Source organism: Clarias gariepinus, chromosome 26 (genome assembly GCF_024256425.1).
Source record: "Clarias gariepinus isolate MV-2021 ecotype Netherlands chromosome 26, CGAR_prim_01v2, whole genome shotgun sequence".
Lineage (NCBI taxonomy): Eukaryota > Metazoa > Chordata > Actinopteri > Siluriformes > Clariidae > Clarias > Clarias gariepinus.
In genome coordinates, this window is record NC_071125.1 from 24,980,012 (window position 1) to 24,999,038 (window position 19,027).

The following is a 19,027-nucleotide window of genomic DNA, read 5'->3' on the forward strand; positions in this document are numbered from 1 at the left end:
AAGATTAAGCCTGTATTGTCAAGACGGGACCTGGAATCGGTTGTCCATGCTTTTATAACCTCTCGTCTTGACTATTGCAATGCTTTGTTCTTTGGGATCAGCCACACCACTACGGCGCGCTTACAGTTGGTGCAAAATGCCACGGCTCGTTTTTTAACTGGTATAGGCAGACGAGAGCATATTACCCCAATCTTGGCTTCTCTTCACTGGCTTCCAGTGTACTTTCAGATCCGTTTTAAAATTCTTTTATTTGTATTTAAGTGTTTAAAAGGTCTTGCCTATCTGGTGGAATTGTTGCACCCATATGTTCCATCTCGCTCTCTCAGGTCCACTGACAAGCTGCTTCTTTAAATTCCAAAAACCCGTTGCAAACTTCGAGGTGATCGTGCCTTTTCAGTAGCTGCTCCTCAATTATGGAATGAGTTACCCTTACTCATTCGACAAGCTCCATCAGTGGCTGTTTTTAAATCACGGTTAAAAACTAATTTTTACTCTCTGGCCTTCAAACCAGTGTAAAGCATTTTATTGAGGTGTTTTGTGTGTTATATCTTGTTTCTCTTTTGATTATCATTATTTTTATTATGACTATTATTAGTAGTAGTATGTTATTGTGTCGCTATGTTCTTAGTTGTTTCTTTTTCTTGTTACCATCATTTTAATTTAAATTTTTTACTTATCAATTTAACGTTTTATTATAAAAAACCCTGCTATTTATGGCCTGATTGTTGACTTTTGTACAGCACTTTGGTCAGCTTTGTTGTTGTTTTAAAGTGCTTTAGAAATAAAGTGGTATGGTACGGTACGTCCATGAAATTTAATTTAATTTAACAAATAAATCAATAAAAAACAAGAGAACACAACAATAGGTCCAGTTTATCATCCACATTTATTTTAATATTTTGCTCTTAACCAATTTATGGTACCATTTTAATTTTTTCCCCCAATTATTTACATCTGTACAGTGAACACACATTTCCAAGTGCACACATTACAGTTCTGACCAGAAGCATTTTACAAAAAAAGAAGAGAAAAATCAAACAAAAGAACTAAAAAAGAAAGAAGGAGAAAAAAAAGAAACAAAACCCAATTTACCCCTAAGGGTGTTGTGCTACAGAAACGCAGTAGGTCAGGCTGAGGACCGTCCCCTCGACCCCATCAGCCTTTTACATCCAAAATTAACTGCAAACAATTCCTAAAAAAGTTAAGGCAGAGACATTTTTCAAGTTTAAAATAAAATTTCAAGTTGTGGAGCAAAGTTAAATTATAATGCTGTTTCTGAGCATGCTGAAGTCCTGATCAGACCTTTATCTGTCTGTGGTAATGATGAATTGACTGGATTAAGGACTAAACATTAGATATTAAACAGGAAGCTGTAGTTTTAGAAAAGGACAAAGTCTGAACAGTGTGATGAGCTCCACATGGCGGGGAGGTGAAGACACGGGATCGGGTTCTCTGCCAAAAACACAAAAACAACAAAAAACATCCATCAGGATCCGAGAACCAATGGAACATGTGACTGAGAGAGGAGCGTCAGGAAGAGATGTGAGGGATACGTGATACACGGTCCACAGGGCTGCGGCAGGCTGAGGGAGCAGAGGACGATTCAGAGAGGACTCTCCACAGCGGGTCCTGATGTGTATCGGACATACAGAACAGGATGTGAGAATCAGGAGAGACGAGCCAAGTCTGAACCAGTTTATTTCCTGTCTTGTTGTGATCACATGTCCTTATGGAGGTCTCAGAAACCTCTAAAGCAACATGGGAAAGGGAAGAACTATTAAAAGTCTTAAAAAAAAGGAAGAGAATAGAGAAAGGAAAATAAATCAGACATAAAAAGGCATGCACACGGGACAAGGTAACAGTTACACCAGCTATTTTACCACACAAGTACAAATGTTTAAAAGAAAAAGAAAAGAAAAAAAGGATCATTATGTTTGTGCTGGTTTAAAAAAACAAAAACAATTTTATCAGAGCTCAGAACTCTACTCCAGTGGCAACGCATTACATAAAAACTAAACACAAATCAGACTGAATCAGACCGGCGTCACAGGTACGAGTGATCGGCCTGGTGTAGAAAAGAGAAACAGAATCAGACCAGTGTGTTAGTGCCAGTACACTGGAGTTACAAAATTATATACATTCTGATTTTTTTTTTTAATGTAAAGGGAAAAAAAGATCAAAGGAAACCATCTGGAAATTCAGTTCCACTCTATTCTCAGTCTGTACTTGCTACCAGCACTACTTCAGTCTTCAACAAAAACCTCTGACCTCTGTCCAAAAAAGAGAGAGAAAAAAAAAAACTTCATCTGTGTGACAGTGCAGATGAATTTACCGCACCGCCCTCCAACACCCCCACAGCTCACCAAGAAAAATAAAGGTGTGATAAATAGAGACGGAGTAAAAGTCAAGAGAACCCTTATGCACCCCTGTCGTCTACAGGCCCTGATTCCAGTGTTCGCTGTGTGCATGTGCAGCCGGGCGGGGCCGAGCAGACCCGACCCGGAGAGCGTTTGCTCCCTCAGGACTCAGCCGCTGTGTCTCCGGCTCCAGGGTGACACTTCCAGGCCTCTCGGGCTCGCTGAGGCGCAGGTTTAGTAGGCACGGGGCGGGTTTCTCTGCATCTGGGTTCTACGGGATCGAGTGAGGTGGGTTCTTCTGTGGCAGGAGGTGCGGTGGTGGGTTTGGACTCAACTGGAGGCTGCTGCGTCGGTGCCTCGCGTATCCTCTGACATATCTCGGCGTAACTTGGCTTGCGGGGCTCCTGAAAGACACACACACACACACACACACACACACACACACACACACACACACACGTACAAACCAACATGAAGACACAAAGCTCATAGACTCACCTAGGGTGTTTATCACGACAGTCACACTTACTGTAGTCTGAGTAATCTGGGCCGGAGTGGGACTTTTAGGATCAGACGCTGAGGGCGTCTCTGCGGATGAGCTCGTCTCCTTTAGCTTCCCTTCCTGTGACTTCACTGAGCTACGAGTTTAAATTGGACATAAAGAAAAATCATGGAGAAAGAACAGACTACACTGTAATAAACACTAAAGTTACTTTCAGGTTTTATTTATCAGTACTAAAACACCAACGAGATCATAAACCACTACATGTTACTGAACATGCTGTACGATCACGATGTAACGGCTGCTACAAAAAACACACTGTTATAACGGGCTCAGAAATCAAAGACTCTGAGGAACAGAATTAATTTGATTATCTTCTGATTTAATTACAAGCCGTTAATTAACCTGTAATTATTTCATTACTATTAGACTGGATGCGGATCACAGCTAGAATTAATAAGCCTCATAATGTACCTCAGTTTGGAGACGGGAGACAGCGGGTTCTGCTGTTCCACTACAGGCTGGGGAGCAGGACCAACTGTCTGTGTCGGTTCTCTGTGGGTTCCTGAAGTCACACGGCTGCTCACTGCGTCCTTATTCACAGGCTGAGACAGAAGAACCTCTGTGAAATTACTATGGCACTGAGAGCAACAATAAACTCAACATCTGGACAGTTGTGTATATTTTATATATATATATATATATATATATATATATATATATATATACACAAATTAAGAGAGAATGTGTCTCAGATCCATTCCTTGGCTGACAGGAGTGGAACCTTCTGGTGCTGGAGCTCATCATGGATTGAGGTGTTTAGCAACCTGATACGCTTTTCTGCTCACCACAGAGGTACAGAGTAATAACTCAAGCTGCTGCTCATTAACAAGGCGTTTCCACACAGACGTCTCTCACTCATCAGATGTGATCCTCTGGTGGTTCAGTACATTCAGGTGGTCAGCTGACTTCATTTTATTGCCCCATAACGTTACTGAGTCTAGACCTGAGTAACTGATCAACCCCAGATCATAACACTGTCTCCAGAGGCTTGTACAGTGGACACTATGCATGATGGGAGCATCGCTTCATGTCCTTCCCTTCTCACCCTGACACGCCCATCACTCTGGAATAGGGACTCAATCAGGACTCATCAGGTCACATGACCTTTTTTCATCACTCCAAAGTCCAGTCTTTATTCTCCCTAACAAACTGAAGAGCCCAATTAGGCTCACTGATAACAGCTGTGTAGCCTTAAGAAAACCACTTTAGTCCTAATCCTGAGAGTTCTCATCACTGCGTGCATGTTGAAACGCTTTTACTTTTACTACTAAACATAGCCATGAGTCGTACTGTTGTGTTTTTACAATTTGATTTCACTGAATCACCCATTCAGTGTGCATTCATTGAGGATGTAAAATTTTTGCCTGTGTTTTAATCTGGCTGTGTAAGAAATGAGATGCTCCTCATCAATTAGGGGTAAATAACTTGTTGCAGCTAAACCATATTGATCACTGCAGTAATTATCCAATGGAAGGCTCAACTAAGCTAATCACACTCATGCGCGAGTGCGCACACACACACACACACACACTGATCAGCAATACCATTAAACCACCTAGGTTCTGGGTTCACCTTGTGCCAGATGTTCACCTTAAAACAATTTAGTCACATGATTGATCACAAAAATCTTGAGGACACAGTTCGGACACTACACCCGTCCTTATGCGACACGAACACTTCATTCACTGTAAACCGGAGTAAAACCTGAACACACCAGAGTCAGCTCCCAGAGGAGGTTAGATATAAACACACACACACACAGCAGGCACTTAAGGTGTTCGTGTACTTTATATCCATTACACTCTATTGTTTCACAATTTCATTATGAACTCTAATTAGATTAAGTTAAAACTTTAATATTGGGTTTTACTGGACTTTATTATTATTTTTACATCTTCACAAATTACGTTCGACTTTCTCTAAGTTGGTGCTCTAAATTGGCCTGTGTATAAAATATTTATGTAAATTACCTTTTGTCTCATTAAGGTTTCAGTGCTTAAAGCAGCAGGAAGGTCAATTTGAACAAATTAATCAGTCCTGAGGTTAAGATGCAACACTTCTCTATTCTGAACTCTGTTCCGATGTGAGCGATTCCCAGCTAAACAAGTCAAATTTTCTCCGCTTTCAACACGCCTGAGAAACACTAACGTTCGACAGCTTGACCCAGTTTAGTGTTTATCAGGTGTGTCTGAGGATCCTGGAACTCATACACATAACTCATGAACTGTATGTAACTGACTTTTAAGCTGCACTGCAGATGTGAACACATGCACAACTGATCTGACCAAAATATATCACTCCTGCTCTAAAGTGAACAGAGACGACTCGGTACCTTGTCTTTAGTCGCTCCGGTCACGATGTCAGACAGACGGTTCTCCATGCTGTTCTCAGTTTTCACTTCAGGTTGGAGGTTTCGCGCAGCACCGGGCAGGGGAGGGAAACTCGACAGCCCCAGCTCGAAACTCGGAGACGGAGCGCGGTCCTGGGCTGGAGGGGGCGACTGTGTGGACGCTTTCTGTAAATCCAACATCATAAAATAATAAATACAGCTGGAGCCGCACACAGCGACACAGTCAGATCTTTATCAACGAGATAGACTTACTGTAAACTTTTCATCCCTCCTTTTCTTGTAGCCATAGCCATTTTTCCTGAAAATCAGACAACACGTCATCCACATGTGTTTATTAGCTACGGTTAGAGTGTCTAAACCAACGGCATTGAACAGATGACGGACTGCGCAGCAGCGCGTGTGGTGTGGTGTACTACCTCCCCCTCCCCATGACGGGCGAGTAATCGGCTCCGTTCATCTCCATACGTCCGCTCCCGATCTGCTCCCTGCGAGGGTAACTCGGGGCGCTAGATAATCTCGGCCGGCTCCCCGGCTGATGTGTGTGTGGTACACGGATCCCATTAGGAATGCGCTCTGTGGAGTTGGAGAAGGAACCAGGGTTCTCCAACAATGCAGTTCCTCGTTCTACAGCTGGCACGGAGGGTCGTATGTGGCTCTTATTGTGGTTCCTAGAATTAAAATAAGCACACAAACAAATGTTAACAATAAGGATAAAGAAAAGAAAAGAAACACACTTTAATCGTGAAGGAAAAGCACGTTACCGGTTCCTCGGCTGGAACGGTCTGGAGGATAAAGGTGCAGTGGCCGATTTAAAAGTGGGAGATCCAGCGAAGCCGTTAATGAAGGCAGGATTAGTAAATGGAGTTACCTAATGGACAGAGGAAATGATTACAATACTGATTAGCCGGCTCGCAAATTAACATTCTCATGTGGGATAAATGAAGTGCTACAGTGGCAAAACAAATCCTATAACAGTAACACATATAAGTAACGGATAAAACATTTGGGCATTGATTTGTTTTATAGAAAACAAATCAACTTTAGGGTGGTAACAATGTGGCGTGACACAAAGCATCATGACTTACACTTCACCAGGATGTACAGTCGTGGCCAAAAATTGAGAATTACATAAATATTGGAAATTGCAAAAGTTGCTGCTTATGTTTTTATAATATCAATTTGCATATTACTCCAGAATGTTATGAAGAGTGATCAGATGAATTGCAGAGTCCTTCTTTGCCATGTAAATTAACTTAATCCCAAAAAAACATTTCCACTGCATTTCATTGCTGTCATTAAAGGACCTGCTGAGATCATTTCAGTAATCGTCTTGTTAACTCAGGTGAGAATGTTGACGAGCACAAGGCTGGAGATCATTATGTCAGGCTGATTGGGTTAGAATGGCACTTGACATGTTAAAAGGAGGGTGATGCTTGAAATCATTGTTCTTCCATTGTTAACCATGGTGACCTGCAAAGAAACATGTGCAGCCATCATTGCGATGCATAAAACTGGCTTCACAGGCAAAGATATTGTAGCTACTAAGATTGCACCTAAATAAACAATTAATAGGATCATCAAGAACTTCAAGGAAAGAGGTTCAATTCTTGTTAAGAAGGCTTCAGGGCGTCTAAGAAAGTCCAGCAAGCGCCAGGATCGTCTCCTAAAGAGGATTCAGCTGCGTGATCGGAGTGCCACCAGTGCAGAGCTCGCTCAGGAATGGCAGCAGGTAGGTGTGAGCGCATCTGCACGCACAGTGAAGCGAAGACTTTCAGAAGATGGCCTGGTGTCAAGAAGGGCAGCAAAGAAGCCACTTCTTCCCAAAAAAACCAGATTGATCTTCTGCAGAAAGTCTGGTGAATGGACCGCTGAGGACTGGGGCAAAGTCATTTTCTTAGATGAAGCCTCTTTCCAATTGTTTGGGGCATCTGGAAAAAAGGCTTTTCCGGAGAAGAAAAGGTGAGCGCTACCATCAGTCCTGTGTCATGCCAACAGTAAAGCATCCTGAGACCATTCATGTGTGGGGTTCCTTCTCATCCAAGGGAGTGGGCTCACTCACAATTTTGCCCAAAAACACAGCCATGAATAAAGAATGGTACCAAAACCCCCTCCAACAGCAACTTCTTCCAACAACCCAACAACAGTTTGAACAATGCATTTTCCAGCACGATGGAGCACCGTGCAATAAGGCAAAAGTGATAACCAAGTGGCTCGGGGCCCAAATCGTTGAAATTTTGGGTCCATGGCCTGGAAACTCCCCAGATCTTAGTCCCATTGAGAATATGTGGTCAATCCTCAAGAGGTGGGTGGACAAACAAAAACCCACTAATTCTGACAAACTCCAAGAAGTGATTATGGAAGAATGGGTTGCTATCAGTCAGGATTTGGCCCAGAAGTTGATTGAGCCCAGTAGAATTGCAGAGGTCCTGAAAAAGAAGGGCCAACACTGCAAATACTGACTCTTTACATAAATGTCATGTAATTGTCGATAAAAGCCTTTGAAACGTATGAAGTGCTCGTAATTATATTTCAGTACATCACAGAAACAACTGAAACAAAGATCTGAAAGCAGTTTAGCAGCAAACTTTGTGAAAACTAATATTTGTGTCATTCTCAAAACTTTTGGCCACGACTGTAGATTGTTTATTATTAACAGCCTATGCTTTGTTCTGTTTAATCCGTTCACAGTCACGCTTAATGTTGTGGAACTTGTGGAAAAAATTGTGTATAAACAGGTGAACATGCAAGAGTGTGTGTGTGTGTTTGTGTGTGTGTGTGTGTGTGTGTGTGTGAGGGAGTTTAGAGTCTCATACTAACCAAACTGGGATCCAAGTACCCTTGTGTGGTGGACCAGCCCTGATGAGTGACCAGTCTGTAGAACGGAGAGAACTGCTGCTGCGCCCCAAACGCGGGCGGGATGTAGTACGAGGTATAGCGCTGCTGCAGGTTCGAGGACGGGTCCACGGGCCTGTATCCGTTCTTTGGCACAAACGTGTTGACTGCGATGGATTTGGCCTTAATCCTGGCCTAGAATCGGTTTATAATCACAATAAAGACATAATTATTTCCTTTTTAAAGACAATAAAATCACCAATAAAGAAACAAAAGGCTTACTGTGGTGAGGATTACCTTTATAGGCTTTCCTTGAAACATCTTCACTTCCTCTCTGAGATACTGATATGCCTGAACAGACAACAAAGCAAACATTTATTACACAATCACGCCAGAATAAACAATAGTTTATTACAGGAATAATGATGGGACTAAATAAGAGTAGGGTATACCAGCTGTGCGTCCGCCTCTGATTCGAATGTGATGAACCAGTTGTCGTTGTAGGCGAACTCACACTGGACAAACTTGGGCAATTTGTCGCTCTTAAAGAGCGCTTCCACTTCCTTAAAAAAAAAAAAAAACAATCGTTACACGCCATGAGCACGGATTATTTTCCACATGCAGGCACTCAGACGACAACGTGTACCTCAACAGGGGTGGCTTCAGGCACCTCTCTGAGGATAACGATGCAGCGGTTCTGATTCGGTCGCACTTTCTCACCACATTTATCCACTTGCACAAGAGGAAGTGCTGTGAAATGATTAAGAAAAACTGTATAAATCCCAGGTTAATCCTGTAAATTAGAGAAATGATCAATCATAATAACTAGGAAACAACATACTCTTTAATATGTCTGCGATAAGATCGATATCCGTGCTGAGCTTCTTGATCTGATCGAGATTAGCTACGGTCACGATGGGCACGTACTGATCGCTGTCCATCTGAGAGATGAGGTACATGTCGTTGGCCAGATTCTCTCTAAAAGATTAGGGGAAAAATAAATAAACAAACTAAGCTGTACCTTCAGCATCTTTGAACAGACTCTCTTTACAAAGCCTTATATTGTATAAGAACCTCCTACACCATCAGGAATCTACACCCACACCTGCAGCAGCAGCTTATTATTTTATTATAAGCAAAGTGATGAAGTATTCAATCCACTCGATCCAGTTAAAATCTCTACAAAGAACACTTTAGAGAAACAGGAACAGTAACCTCATTAAGGTGACTTACGGTCAGCTCCAGAAATATGGAGACCTTTGGTCAAGAAGTTATGGGGGGGGGATGCTAAACGAATTTAATCTCTCACTGAAAACGGGAGCGAAATTTAAACTTGGCACCCCGGCGTGTAGACCATCATGTCTGCCGACACACCAGCACAGATCTTTCTCCTGTAAGGATGGGGAGGATATAGAGCGAGAAACCTGAGAGCGCTCCTCAGTGCAGAACGCTCATGTCAATCTTTACCAAGGGTGCCAATACTTCTGGAGCTGACTTTACAGAATTCATTCAGAAAAATCTCTCGCTATACAAACATGACGTTACGCAGCGAGTAATCCTTTAAACATTGCGCTAATGCCAGTAATCCATTACACAGTTACACATTGTTCCTCCTCCCAAAGTATGTGAACCTAATCAGAGACAAGAAGGTTCAGAGTAAAGGTTACACCCAGGAACACCACACACACACACACACACACACACACACAGACAGACAGACATTACCTGGAGAGGCAAAACTCCAATGTAGCCTTCAGCTGTTCTCTGAGATCTTCAAGCTGCTTGGAGGAATCTGAGGCATCAATTCCTACACATACACACACACGCACACCAATGTTATCCATGGATACTCCAAACACAAACAGTGGTGTGTTTCACTCCGGTGTGTAGTGACTGTACCCTTAATTTCGGTGTCCTGCTGTGAGACACCAGGTAACTGACGGTCTACCGTGTCCATGTCGGTGGGTTCCGGTGGTTCTGCTGAAGGCGGGCCTACTGAGACGGGTATTTGTGTGTCTTCATTCCATTTCTCACCACTATCACTGGACGCGTAACCTGCAACAACATCTTCAGACAAAAAGATCCGGAGATGTAATTTAAACTGACTGTGTGTGTAATAAATGTCTTATAAGCTCCAGTGTGAAGTTTATATTCTGAAATTAAAGTATAAACAGGGTTTAAAACTTTTCACAGCCAGGTACCACTTTAATAATTTTAAGGTATAAACTTCAGGGACATGCCCAAAACAGATCTCATACACTGCACTGAAGGTCACTGGCTAGTGCAGCGTTATAACTGAAGAATTCCCAGTCTAAATAAATCACCCACCATCACCTGGATTTATGGAATAGTTATTTATTATTTATAACGCCAGCCCTGTGCATTCCTGTGATAAACCCATCGACCCATAGGATGTTTATCAGAGACCACTTCCACCAGTCACTTCCAGATGCAATTTTATTTTATAAGTATCATGATTTTATAAACATCTCGATTCGACATTATATTTTTCCTAGACATTTCTTACACTTTTAAACATTTAATTAAAAATTTGAAAAATACTGAGTAATTAAAAATGTAGCACGATCCTAATAACATTAGTTTTCTTACTTAAACCAAGTGCAGCATGTAAACACCACAAACTAACTTTAAATACAAGAGTTTAACATTTAATATTAAATGAAATTAAACAGAAAACTAGATTGTCAATGAGCAGTGCGTATCTCTGTCACCCACCATCATTATTATTATTATTTCAAAACAAACTTAGCAAATAATTCACTGCTACACACGGGATGAATGTGTGTCAATAGTTCAGAAAGAAACGAGTCACTCAGAAGCTTTCGGTACAGAATGGTTTATATCTAATGCTGATAAAGTCCCGGCCAATCAAACTGAAAGCCAGATGATTTTGATCACTGAGTGATCGACCGGATCATATCTATTATAAATGTAAATGTTTACATTCAACCCCCCCTCCCCCCCGCCCCAAATCTATATTGGTTATAGTATATTGTTTCTTCTTTAACTTGATGTTTAATCTAGACAAAGACTTCCTCTTCTACAGATAAAACTTCTGTAATAAGATTATAAACCTCTGTTAAATGACTTACACGGGTTTGCCAGACACACACACAAAGAATGAAATATAGGATTGATAAAGGATTTAATTAAATGTTTGATATTGTTGTGTGACTAGGAGGAAAATTTTGTAACAGATTATTTAAGGAAAATAGACAAAGAGTTTCTAAACTGTATTTGTTTAAAGCTGTGACTAAACAAAACCACGAGCTGTGTGAAGGTTTACCTCGTGATCCAGGGTTTCTTCCATCACTGGAGTCGACCCATGACTGGAGATGGTGTGTGAAAGCCGGTCCAGATGCCTCCTGGCTAGGAAGATAACTTGCCCATGCTTTTGCGTTCGGATTGAGGTCCGAGACCTTGGTGGATTCCTGAAGGGATAAAGAAGACGTAAATCAGAGACGTGTCACACATCAGATTAGTGATGAAGCCACACGACATTGGCGTAGACTTACAGCGTGCTGCCAGTCCCACACACACGCCCCGTCAGAAACTAACAGGCTGTACGGGTACGCCGCCGCGAACGCCTGAACACGTTCCGAGTCGAGAGCCGAATCGGGTTTACCCTCCCCCTGTCCCTCAGAGACACGATACTGCCACGCCGACTCCAGCTCGGGCTCTCCCGCCCACACAGACAGGAAGTGACCGCCGTCTCCTTCCTCATTCGCCTCTGATTTACCGAGTAGCTCAGAAACCATGTTTAATACACCTCGTTCTCTTTCTGAATCGTTGGTGGAGGTCAGACTTGCTGGATTTTCCACAGTGACTTGGTCTGGGCCGAGAAAGTGAATCTCATATGAGGGCAAGCTGGCATAAAGGTCCACCTGGTCGGGTTCGACAGGGAAAGCAATCGCCTTGTTATTGGCACTGAAATTAAGAACAGGGCACATCCCATCCGTTCCGAAATCACGACTAGGACCTGAAACGTGCAACCCATTAAGCTGATATCCTTGAAGTCTGCTCGTCACAAAGCGCTCCACACCTTCGTCAGAGCTATCAGGTTCTCCTGAACAGTTTTCTGGTTCTCCAATTTTAAAAACTGGTCTTATGGTTCTCCCAAGAGGAGCTCTGTAGTCAAACTCCACCACCTGCTGCTCTGCAGAGCTGATCATCTGCACGTGCTGCAAATCTCCCTCCGGGTCCTGATTGGACGGATCAGAGAAGCTTTGCATGTCAGCGTTCCCCAAGAGACCGTGTGTTGGAACGTGAGCATTCTCACACTGCGTACTGTTTTTAGACAACGTGGTGCTCTCGAAGGCGTCTGGCGTCTCGGTGTGACGAGGCGAGTGGAGAGACAGGGCTGGATCGTCACCGCCGCTCTCCAGAAATAAATGGATTACTTGCTCATCGTTATTTCTGCCAGGAGAAAGGTCAGAATCCGTGGGCTTGGACTCCTGCACTTCCATTTCAGGAGATTTAACACGACTGACACTTAATGAGATTTGATCAGCTCCTTCCAGGTCGTGCTGATTAAAGCATTCCTCCTTAACCAGGGTCGCGTTCCCTTTCAGGCAACATCTGTCTTCTTCCTGGGTTGCAGCTGGAAACATCTGTTTTTCACAGACTTTGAGATCTTCAGGGTTTTGTATTGAATTGCTCAGAAGACTGATGTGAACAGAGGAGTCGGCATCAGACGAAGTGGTGTGGTGAAGAGGAGATGGTGAGATCTCCTGCTCCATCCGTCTTAGACTTGTAACGTTCTCACTGAACTCCTTCAGTAAACATTGATTGGCTTTAAGAAGATCTTCGTAATCAGCATTGGGGTTTATATGCACAGGATCCTTGCACGTATCTACGTGCTCGTCAGTAATCACGGATCCCGGAGCTCCGTCTGATGGCTCTGGGAACGAAACAGTATGGGTTGCGTCCTCTGTGCCGAGGTTAATTTCTCTCAGCAAAGAATGTGCATCATCAAACCCAAGATGATCGACTAACCCTGTCTGAAACATCCCCAGCTGGAGTGTGTCATCGTTTCTTCCTGAGATATCTGAGGTGAAGGAGCTGAAGCTCTGAGGTGAGCTTAACTGGGGACCAGCTTCCGGTTCTGTTGCTGTGGGGAACAGGTGAATATCTTGGAAGCTGGTCTCTGTAAAAACCCCTCGGCTCTTGAGGTCACTTTCTAATAATGAAGTAACTACAGAAGGAGGTGGATTCTCAATAACCTGAGCCACGCTGGTGTTTTCAGGACATAAAGATCCCTGATGAGGTTTTAAACAAGAGCATGGTGCGAGTTCATGCCATGTTCTGCTGGGATTGGGTTCTCTACCAATTAAAATGTTCTCCTTGTTATCCAAACTTCTTGACTCTGACGAGACTCTTCCGCTCTCCTGCTGTGACGTTTCTGGTTCTGTCACCTCTCCTCTGACAACGTTAATTAACTCTGCGTCTGTGTGAACACGTGCCTGACACCAATGCTCCATGTCTCGACGATCCACCGTTGACTCACTTTTCCTCTCCAACAGATCGGGAATGATTTCATCCACAGTTTTGTGTAAACCAGTCATGTTTTCATGTTTCTCCATGACGCCATCCTCAGAAGGAACAGACACATGTTTATCTGATGCTATGCTTTCAGTTGGGCCTACGTCACAAAACGTCCCGATGACGTCAGGGAGCACGTGAGCTGCTTTGAGATCCTCAGACACCTTCTCACTATCTTCTTTTGTCATGTTTACAGTTTCTAAAGCGGCTGGACTCAGTGAGGTGTTGATAAAGACCTGCGCTTCTGTATTATTTAACACACCTGTATGATCGAGCACGGGACGATGTTCCGTGGCTGAGGGTTCCCGCTCACCCTCGAGGTCATCAGCATCAATCGAACAAATGCTGTAGAAGCTTTGGGTCCTGGTGTTCATGCTGCGCTCAGATGTCAGGAAATCTAATCTTTTCTCGGCTGAATCGAGATAATCATCATTTCTGGCTGTGAAGAAAACCTTTGCTTTCTGAGTGACACGGCTGTCTGCAGGCTCCTGGAGTGAGACCTCTGCATGGATGTTGTCTAAAGGACACGTGGCACTGACGTGAGGCCCGTTCGCTCCGTGCGTGTCTGAAGCAGCTGTGTTCTCACACCTGGCTTTAAACCCTGTTGGATCTGCATGGCGAGACATATCGATGTCACAAAACCAGTTGGCTCGTTTTAGTGCGTTTTCCGCTATTCTCCGTTTCACAGTGCTCAATACCGCCGTCCCTGTCCGAGCCTGGACGTCGGAATTTTTAGAAACGCCCCGCGGGGGTTTACCACGAGAGTCGTCCCGAGGCTCGTCCCGAGGCTTGTCCCACAACGCTGCTCTGTCCTGCACGCTGCTGCTTCTCTTATCAATGGAACGGAGACTCGCTGAGAGGTTGCAGGAGGAGGCGTCCACCGCTCTGTTGGTCTGACCGCACTCAGGACTTGCCTGTCTGCTCACAGTGGAGTACTGTTTAGCTTCCTGATCTGAGCAGTGTTCACTAACAGGCGTCTGGAGAAGGCTGGTTCGCTCGCCGACCGGATTAAAGTTGAGCTCTTTACTAAAACAACAGCCCATTTTAAAGACTTAAAAACAAAACTCCTTCCAGCAGACGAACCTCAACCGGCTGCTCTCAACGTGGTTGACCGAGAGAGAAAGAAAGTGAGGTACAACATGGCGCTCGAGCCCCCCTCCCCACACTTAAAATAGCTCATTTAAATTTGTCCCGGCGTCTCACATGGAGCTGTCAATCAAACACAAACCCCTAATCCCGCCGGCGTGAGAGGAGATGAGATGTATGGGCTAAGTCTCTGCTCTAAAACCCAGCATTACACACTGACTCATTTTATATGCAGGATAAAATCAGCACCAAAATATTACACAAGAGAGTGAAAAAAAGTGACCAGTTTAAACATCACACACACACAAAAAAAAAATCTTTACCACACGAGGAATCTCTTTCTTCCTCACTTCCTGCTCCTGCTGCTCCTCTGGCTCAGCTAGATCTTTTCCTTCCTGGTCTGAAGTCATGAGCCGTCCAGCGTCTGGCTCTTTACTCAGAGCGCTCAACTTCACCACGGAGGCTATGGGAGAGAAACACACAAAATAAACACCCTGATAAAACACATCAGACTCATCACATCAAGCTGCTGATTGCTTAAAAGGTGATGATCAATTCTCTATAACAGCTGCAGCAGTAGTGCAGGTTTATATGCATGTGCTCACTCTGATAAACTTGTATATCGTCTATAGTGTTTCTATGCTAACGGCACGTTCAGAGGATTGTGTGGGGCAAACGCTCATAATAAACAGAACAAAAAAAAAGTGAAATTGTTTATGTGGTGATGTTTCTATAGGGAGAAGTGTGCTTATGAGGCATTTATGGAAGGAGTCTTCAGTACCAGGCGGAGGTAAAGCTGTAACCGTGATCTTCAGGACAGAGGAGTTTATTTACAGCTACTATAACGTCAGTGACAACAGTAACTCTTCCCAACATTAAACGTAAACGATACATTAAAATATATGAATAAAATGACGGGACATCATACATATAAAATGTAATCATTAACAGATTAACAGTGCTGTGTTACAGGGTGTGGTTTCAAGAGTTGGAAGTAAAAATCGAGTCAATTACATTTCATGATTCCATTCAGATAAGAATTCAATTTTATTCTTTACATTTGAGGCAATAAAATGTTGCAGTTCCTTTTTAATCCTATTCATGGTGCTCCTCTCTATTCACACATTGGCAGCACAGCATCCTTCGAAGCAGAAGCAAATTATTTACTTACTTATAAGTCGTGATACTTACAGAATTGCAATATAAATAAAATCAACACCTGGGTATTATAATTGTATGGTATCAGGTAAGGTCCCTGGTCATTCCCAGCCCTGGTGGTTTCAGGGATCCACATTGTTGCTTAAGATGATAAAAAAAAAAAACGACCATCTTCTGCATAGCAGCAGTATGTGTGTACAAGTCTAGCAGGTCGTAGTGCAAAACACATATATACACACACTACATATACCATTTTCTCCCAAATAACTACCTCAAGAAAAAGTTAACTGTTTAAAAAGTTGAGACGTTCATTTTACTCATGCTGACGATCAGGCAGAATCACTGCACAGCTCTCTCTCTCTCTCTGCACACACATAAGCGAGATAATGAGCATCACCAGGATCAGATCGATCAGGTGCAGTAGAGGAGGGAAAGCCATGATCACAGTGTGACAGAACAGAACAGCTCACTGCTGTGTTTATGTCTTCACTCACATCACACTTACTTAACGCTCCACAATATTAACAAGAACCTGTCGCAAACACTCCTGAGAGTGCACTTCTGATCTATTGGGGTTCTTGAGCATGGATCGTGTCATGTGCTCACTGGGTGGGAGGACTGTCTCTCACCTGTCAATCACAGCCAATCTGTGAGCTAGTGTATGTGAAAGATTGCCTCTGTGTGCATGTGTGCGCGTGCGTACAACCTAACTGTGATGCAGCAAATCATAAAGACACAGCTGGCAACATCAGTCTAAGACGAAGCTCACGTGACAGAGACAGGTGACATTGGACCACAGCTTCACACCTATTCCGCCTTAAGCCGTTTCACCTTATGCAGGATCGCCCAAACACCTACCCCGCCCCAGCCTGGCCTGAGAAAAGTTTTGGCATGCGACCGGGGTCTACACACATAGACGAGACAATTCTTTTTATCTGGACTCCACTGATAAGCCTTTGTGATTCACATGTTGCTTTAACGCACAAAATATCCAGATATTTAACCGAAGATCCTAGTTTAGGGAAAAAACGGTTAAAAACATCAGGCCAAGTCTGCACTGTAATAATAATAATAATAATAATATATACAAATAAATAAAAATCAGTATTAAAATGAAGTATTTCAGAAAAATAAGCCATGAAGCACTAACTGCAAAATTATTTTACTTTTAATCTCTGTTTATTCATTTATTTATTCGCAGATTTGAACCAGTTTTGAGCTCCAGCCCACAGAGAACACACCTGTCAGGATCATTCTGCAGCATAATAACTACAGAACTGTATAGGTTTAACAGTTTATAATCTCACAGAGGAATATAAGAAACTGGTAAATATAAACAAACAAAGAACAACAAAGCACTCTCTGGTGTCTACGATGCGTTATATAACATTATTATTTAGACACAAACACACGTTTCTCAGTAAACCGAAACTAACTGCGCCTTGCTAACAGGAAGCTAGCTAATAATTAGCACCCAGAGCTAATGAGCCTAAAGTTTGGTGATAAACTCCGTCCGGATCAGATATTCGTGAGATAATCAGCACATAATCAGAGATTAATGATGAAGGAATGTTTAAAACGTTCCACAGCGGACTAACAGCTGGTTAGCATGCTGGCTAACTTTAGCCCCGACGATGTAGCTGTACGGTGTGGTGATAGCATGATAACCCGCTCCTGGGTGATCGGATTAGGACGAGGCGCTGTGTGTGTGTGTGTGGTGCTGGTTTAACAAGTGAGTGTGTGGTGGAGGGAATGTGTCCCCGGCGCAGGTAGAGCTGTGTGTGTGTGTGTTAGTGCTGGAGGCAGACAGACGCACCTGTGTGTGTTAGCGCTGCTGCTCGAGGCCGGAGCTCCTCGCCGCTCTCTCTCTTACACACCACCCGCAGACACTCGGCCCCACAGCCGCAGACACACAGCGCTCCTCCCGGGCCGACACTCCGGGTCCTGTAATCTGTAACCCCCCAGCACCTGGCGCACAGCTCGCGCGCTAACTAGCCTAGCATCGCCACAGCACTGGTGTTCACGGACTGCGGCTCGCGCGCTGCTTTAATGTACACCGCGACTAACTCGAGTTCTCTCTCTCTCTCTCACACACACACACACACAGTTCTTTCTCTCTCCGATTTTCCGCGCGCGTGCCTCCGTCCGGTGTGTGTTTTAGCCCGAGTCTCAGCGCGCGCAGCTCCTCCGCCTCCCGCTGTGTGTTTTCACTTTAGCTTTAGCATTAGCTTCGGCCCTCAGTGAAATCCCGCCTCAACGCCGCGCGAGACTCCTGCCGTTGGCCAGCCGGCTGTACGGATACCAGCAGAGACCAAAAAGGACAAAAATAAAACGCGAAGGATTATCTTTTTCCCCAACATGGCGGCCTGAGCTGTGTCCCTGAGCTTCAACTGCATGCCTCAAATCTCATTAACTTTATAATTTATAATAAACCTCTCTGTTCAACAATAAAACAGTTTATTTTTTGTAACAAGTGGAATCTGTTTTAAAACATAAATATAACGATGAATACCACTAAAAAGCAATTTTCTTATAAGTTATAATAGTTCCCTCATGCTGCTGCTGTCATACATACCTACAGTACGTTATATCTTTTTATATTTTAATACCTTATTTGTTTATTTTATTATTTTGTATATAATTCTGTATAATTTATACAGTTTATTCTTTTCCATTTAAATTTTATTCATTTATATTTTACATTTTATTTTATTATAACTGTAATTAAATTCAAATTTTATTTGTCACATACACAGTCATACACAGTACAATTCACAGTGAAATGCTTAATATATGTATATTTAATATTTGTAGATTTCATATTTGATTTCATATCTCTTTTCTACTGCACTTGACTGTCATATTAAGCATTTCTCTTCATATCATACTTGTATGGTTGTGTAAATGACAAATTTTACACATGATTTTAAAAAATGCAATTTAATCATATTTAATGCTTAGTATAAAACTAATTGTAGTTTTATTTGTATATTATTTATATTTAAAGCTTATAAGTAGTACTTTAACTTTTATGTTTCATGTGAGTAAAATAACCTAATATCAGTTTGGGAGTTTTTCAATAAAATTATTTAGTGCAATATTAAATAATGCAATATT

At 42.9% G+C, this 19,027-nt stretch overlaps 1 protein-coding gene across 3 annotated transcripts; it reads right to left on the reverse strand.

Annotated features, from left to right (window-relative positions):
• Positions 1–867: 867 nt before the first annotated feature.
• Positions 868–18,182, reverse strand: larp4b (La ribonucleoprotein 4B). 3 transcript variants are annotated; one of them, XM_053487859.1, is made up of 17 exons: positions 17,727–18,182; positions 15,076–15,215; positions 11,412–11,556; positions 10,004–10,159; positions 9,830–9,911; positions 8,946–9,082; positions 8,751–8,854; positions 8,557–8,667; positions 8,402–8,455; positions 8,090–8,299; positions 6,034–6,140; positions 5,689–5,940; positions 5,525–5,570; positions 5,255–5,437; positions 3,334–3,464; positions 2,887–2,995; positions 868–2,761 (listed from the first exon to the last, which is right to left on the reverse strand). In XM_053487859.1, exons 2-17 carry the CDS (start codon positions 15,160–15,162, stop codon positions 2,519–2,521), a joined length of 2,157 nt encoding a protein of 718 aa, XP_053343834.1. In that variant the 5' UTR covers positions 15,163–15,215; positions 17,727–18,182; the 3' UTR covers positions 868–2,518. The 3 variants fall into 3 exon arrangements, with proteins under 3 accessions (XP_053343834.1, XP_053343833.1, XP_053343832.1); XM_053487858.1 differs by having other exon boundaries at positions 10,004–10,171; positions 17,727–18,181; XM_053487857.1 differs by lacking the exons at positions 15,076–15,215; positions 17,727–18,182 and adding an exon at positions 11,641–14,762 and having other exon boundaries at positions 10,004–10,171.
• Positions 18,183–19,027: the final 845 nt, after the last annotated feature.

Coding starts and splice junctions, on each gene's coding strand:
- larp4b (XM_053487857.1), bottom strand. CDS start 14,709: ATGGGCTGTTGTTTTAGTAAAGAGCTCAACTTTAATCCGGTCGGCGAG. Junction 8,456..8,556: donor CAGAGGCGGACGCACAGCTG/GTATACCCTACT, acceptor TTGTCTGTTCAG/GCATATCAGTATCTCAGAGA. Junction 8,300..8,401: donor TTCAAGGAAAGCCTATAAAG/GTAATCCTCACC, acceptor AACCGATTCTAG/GCCAGGATTAAGGCCAAATC.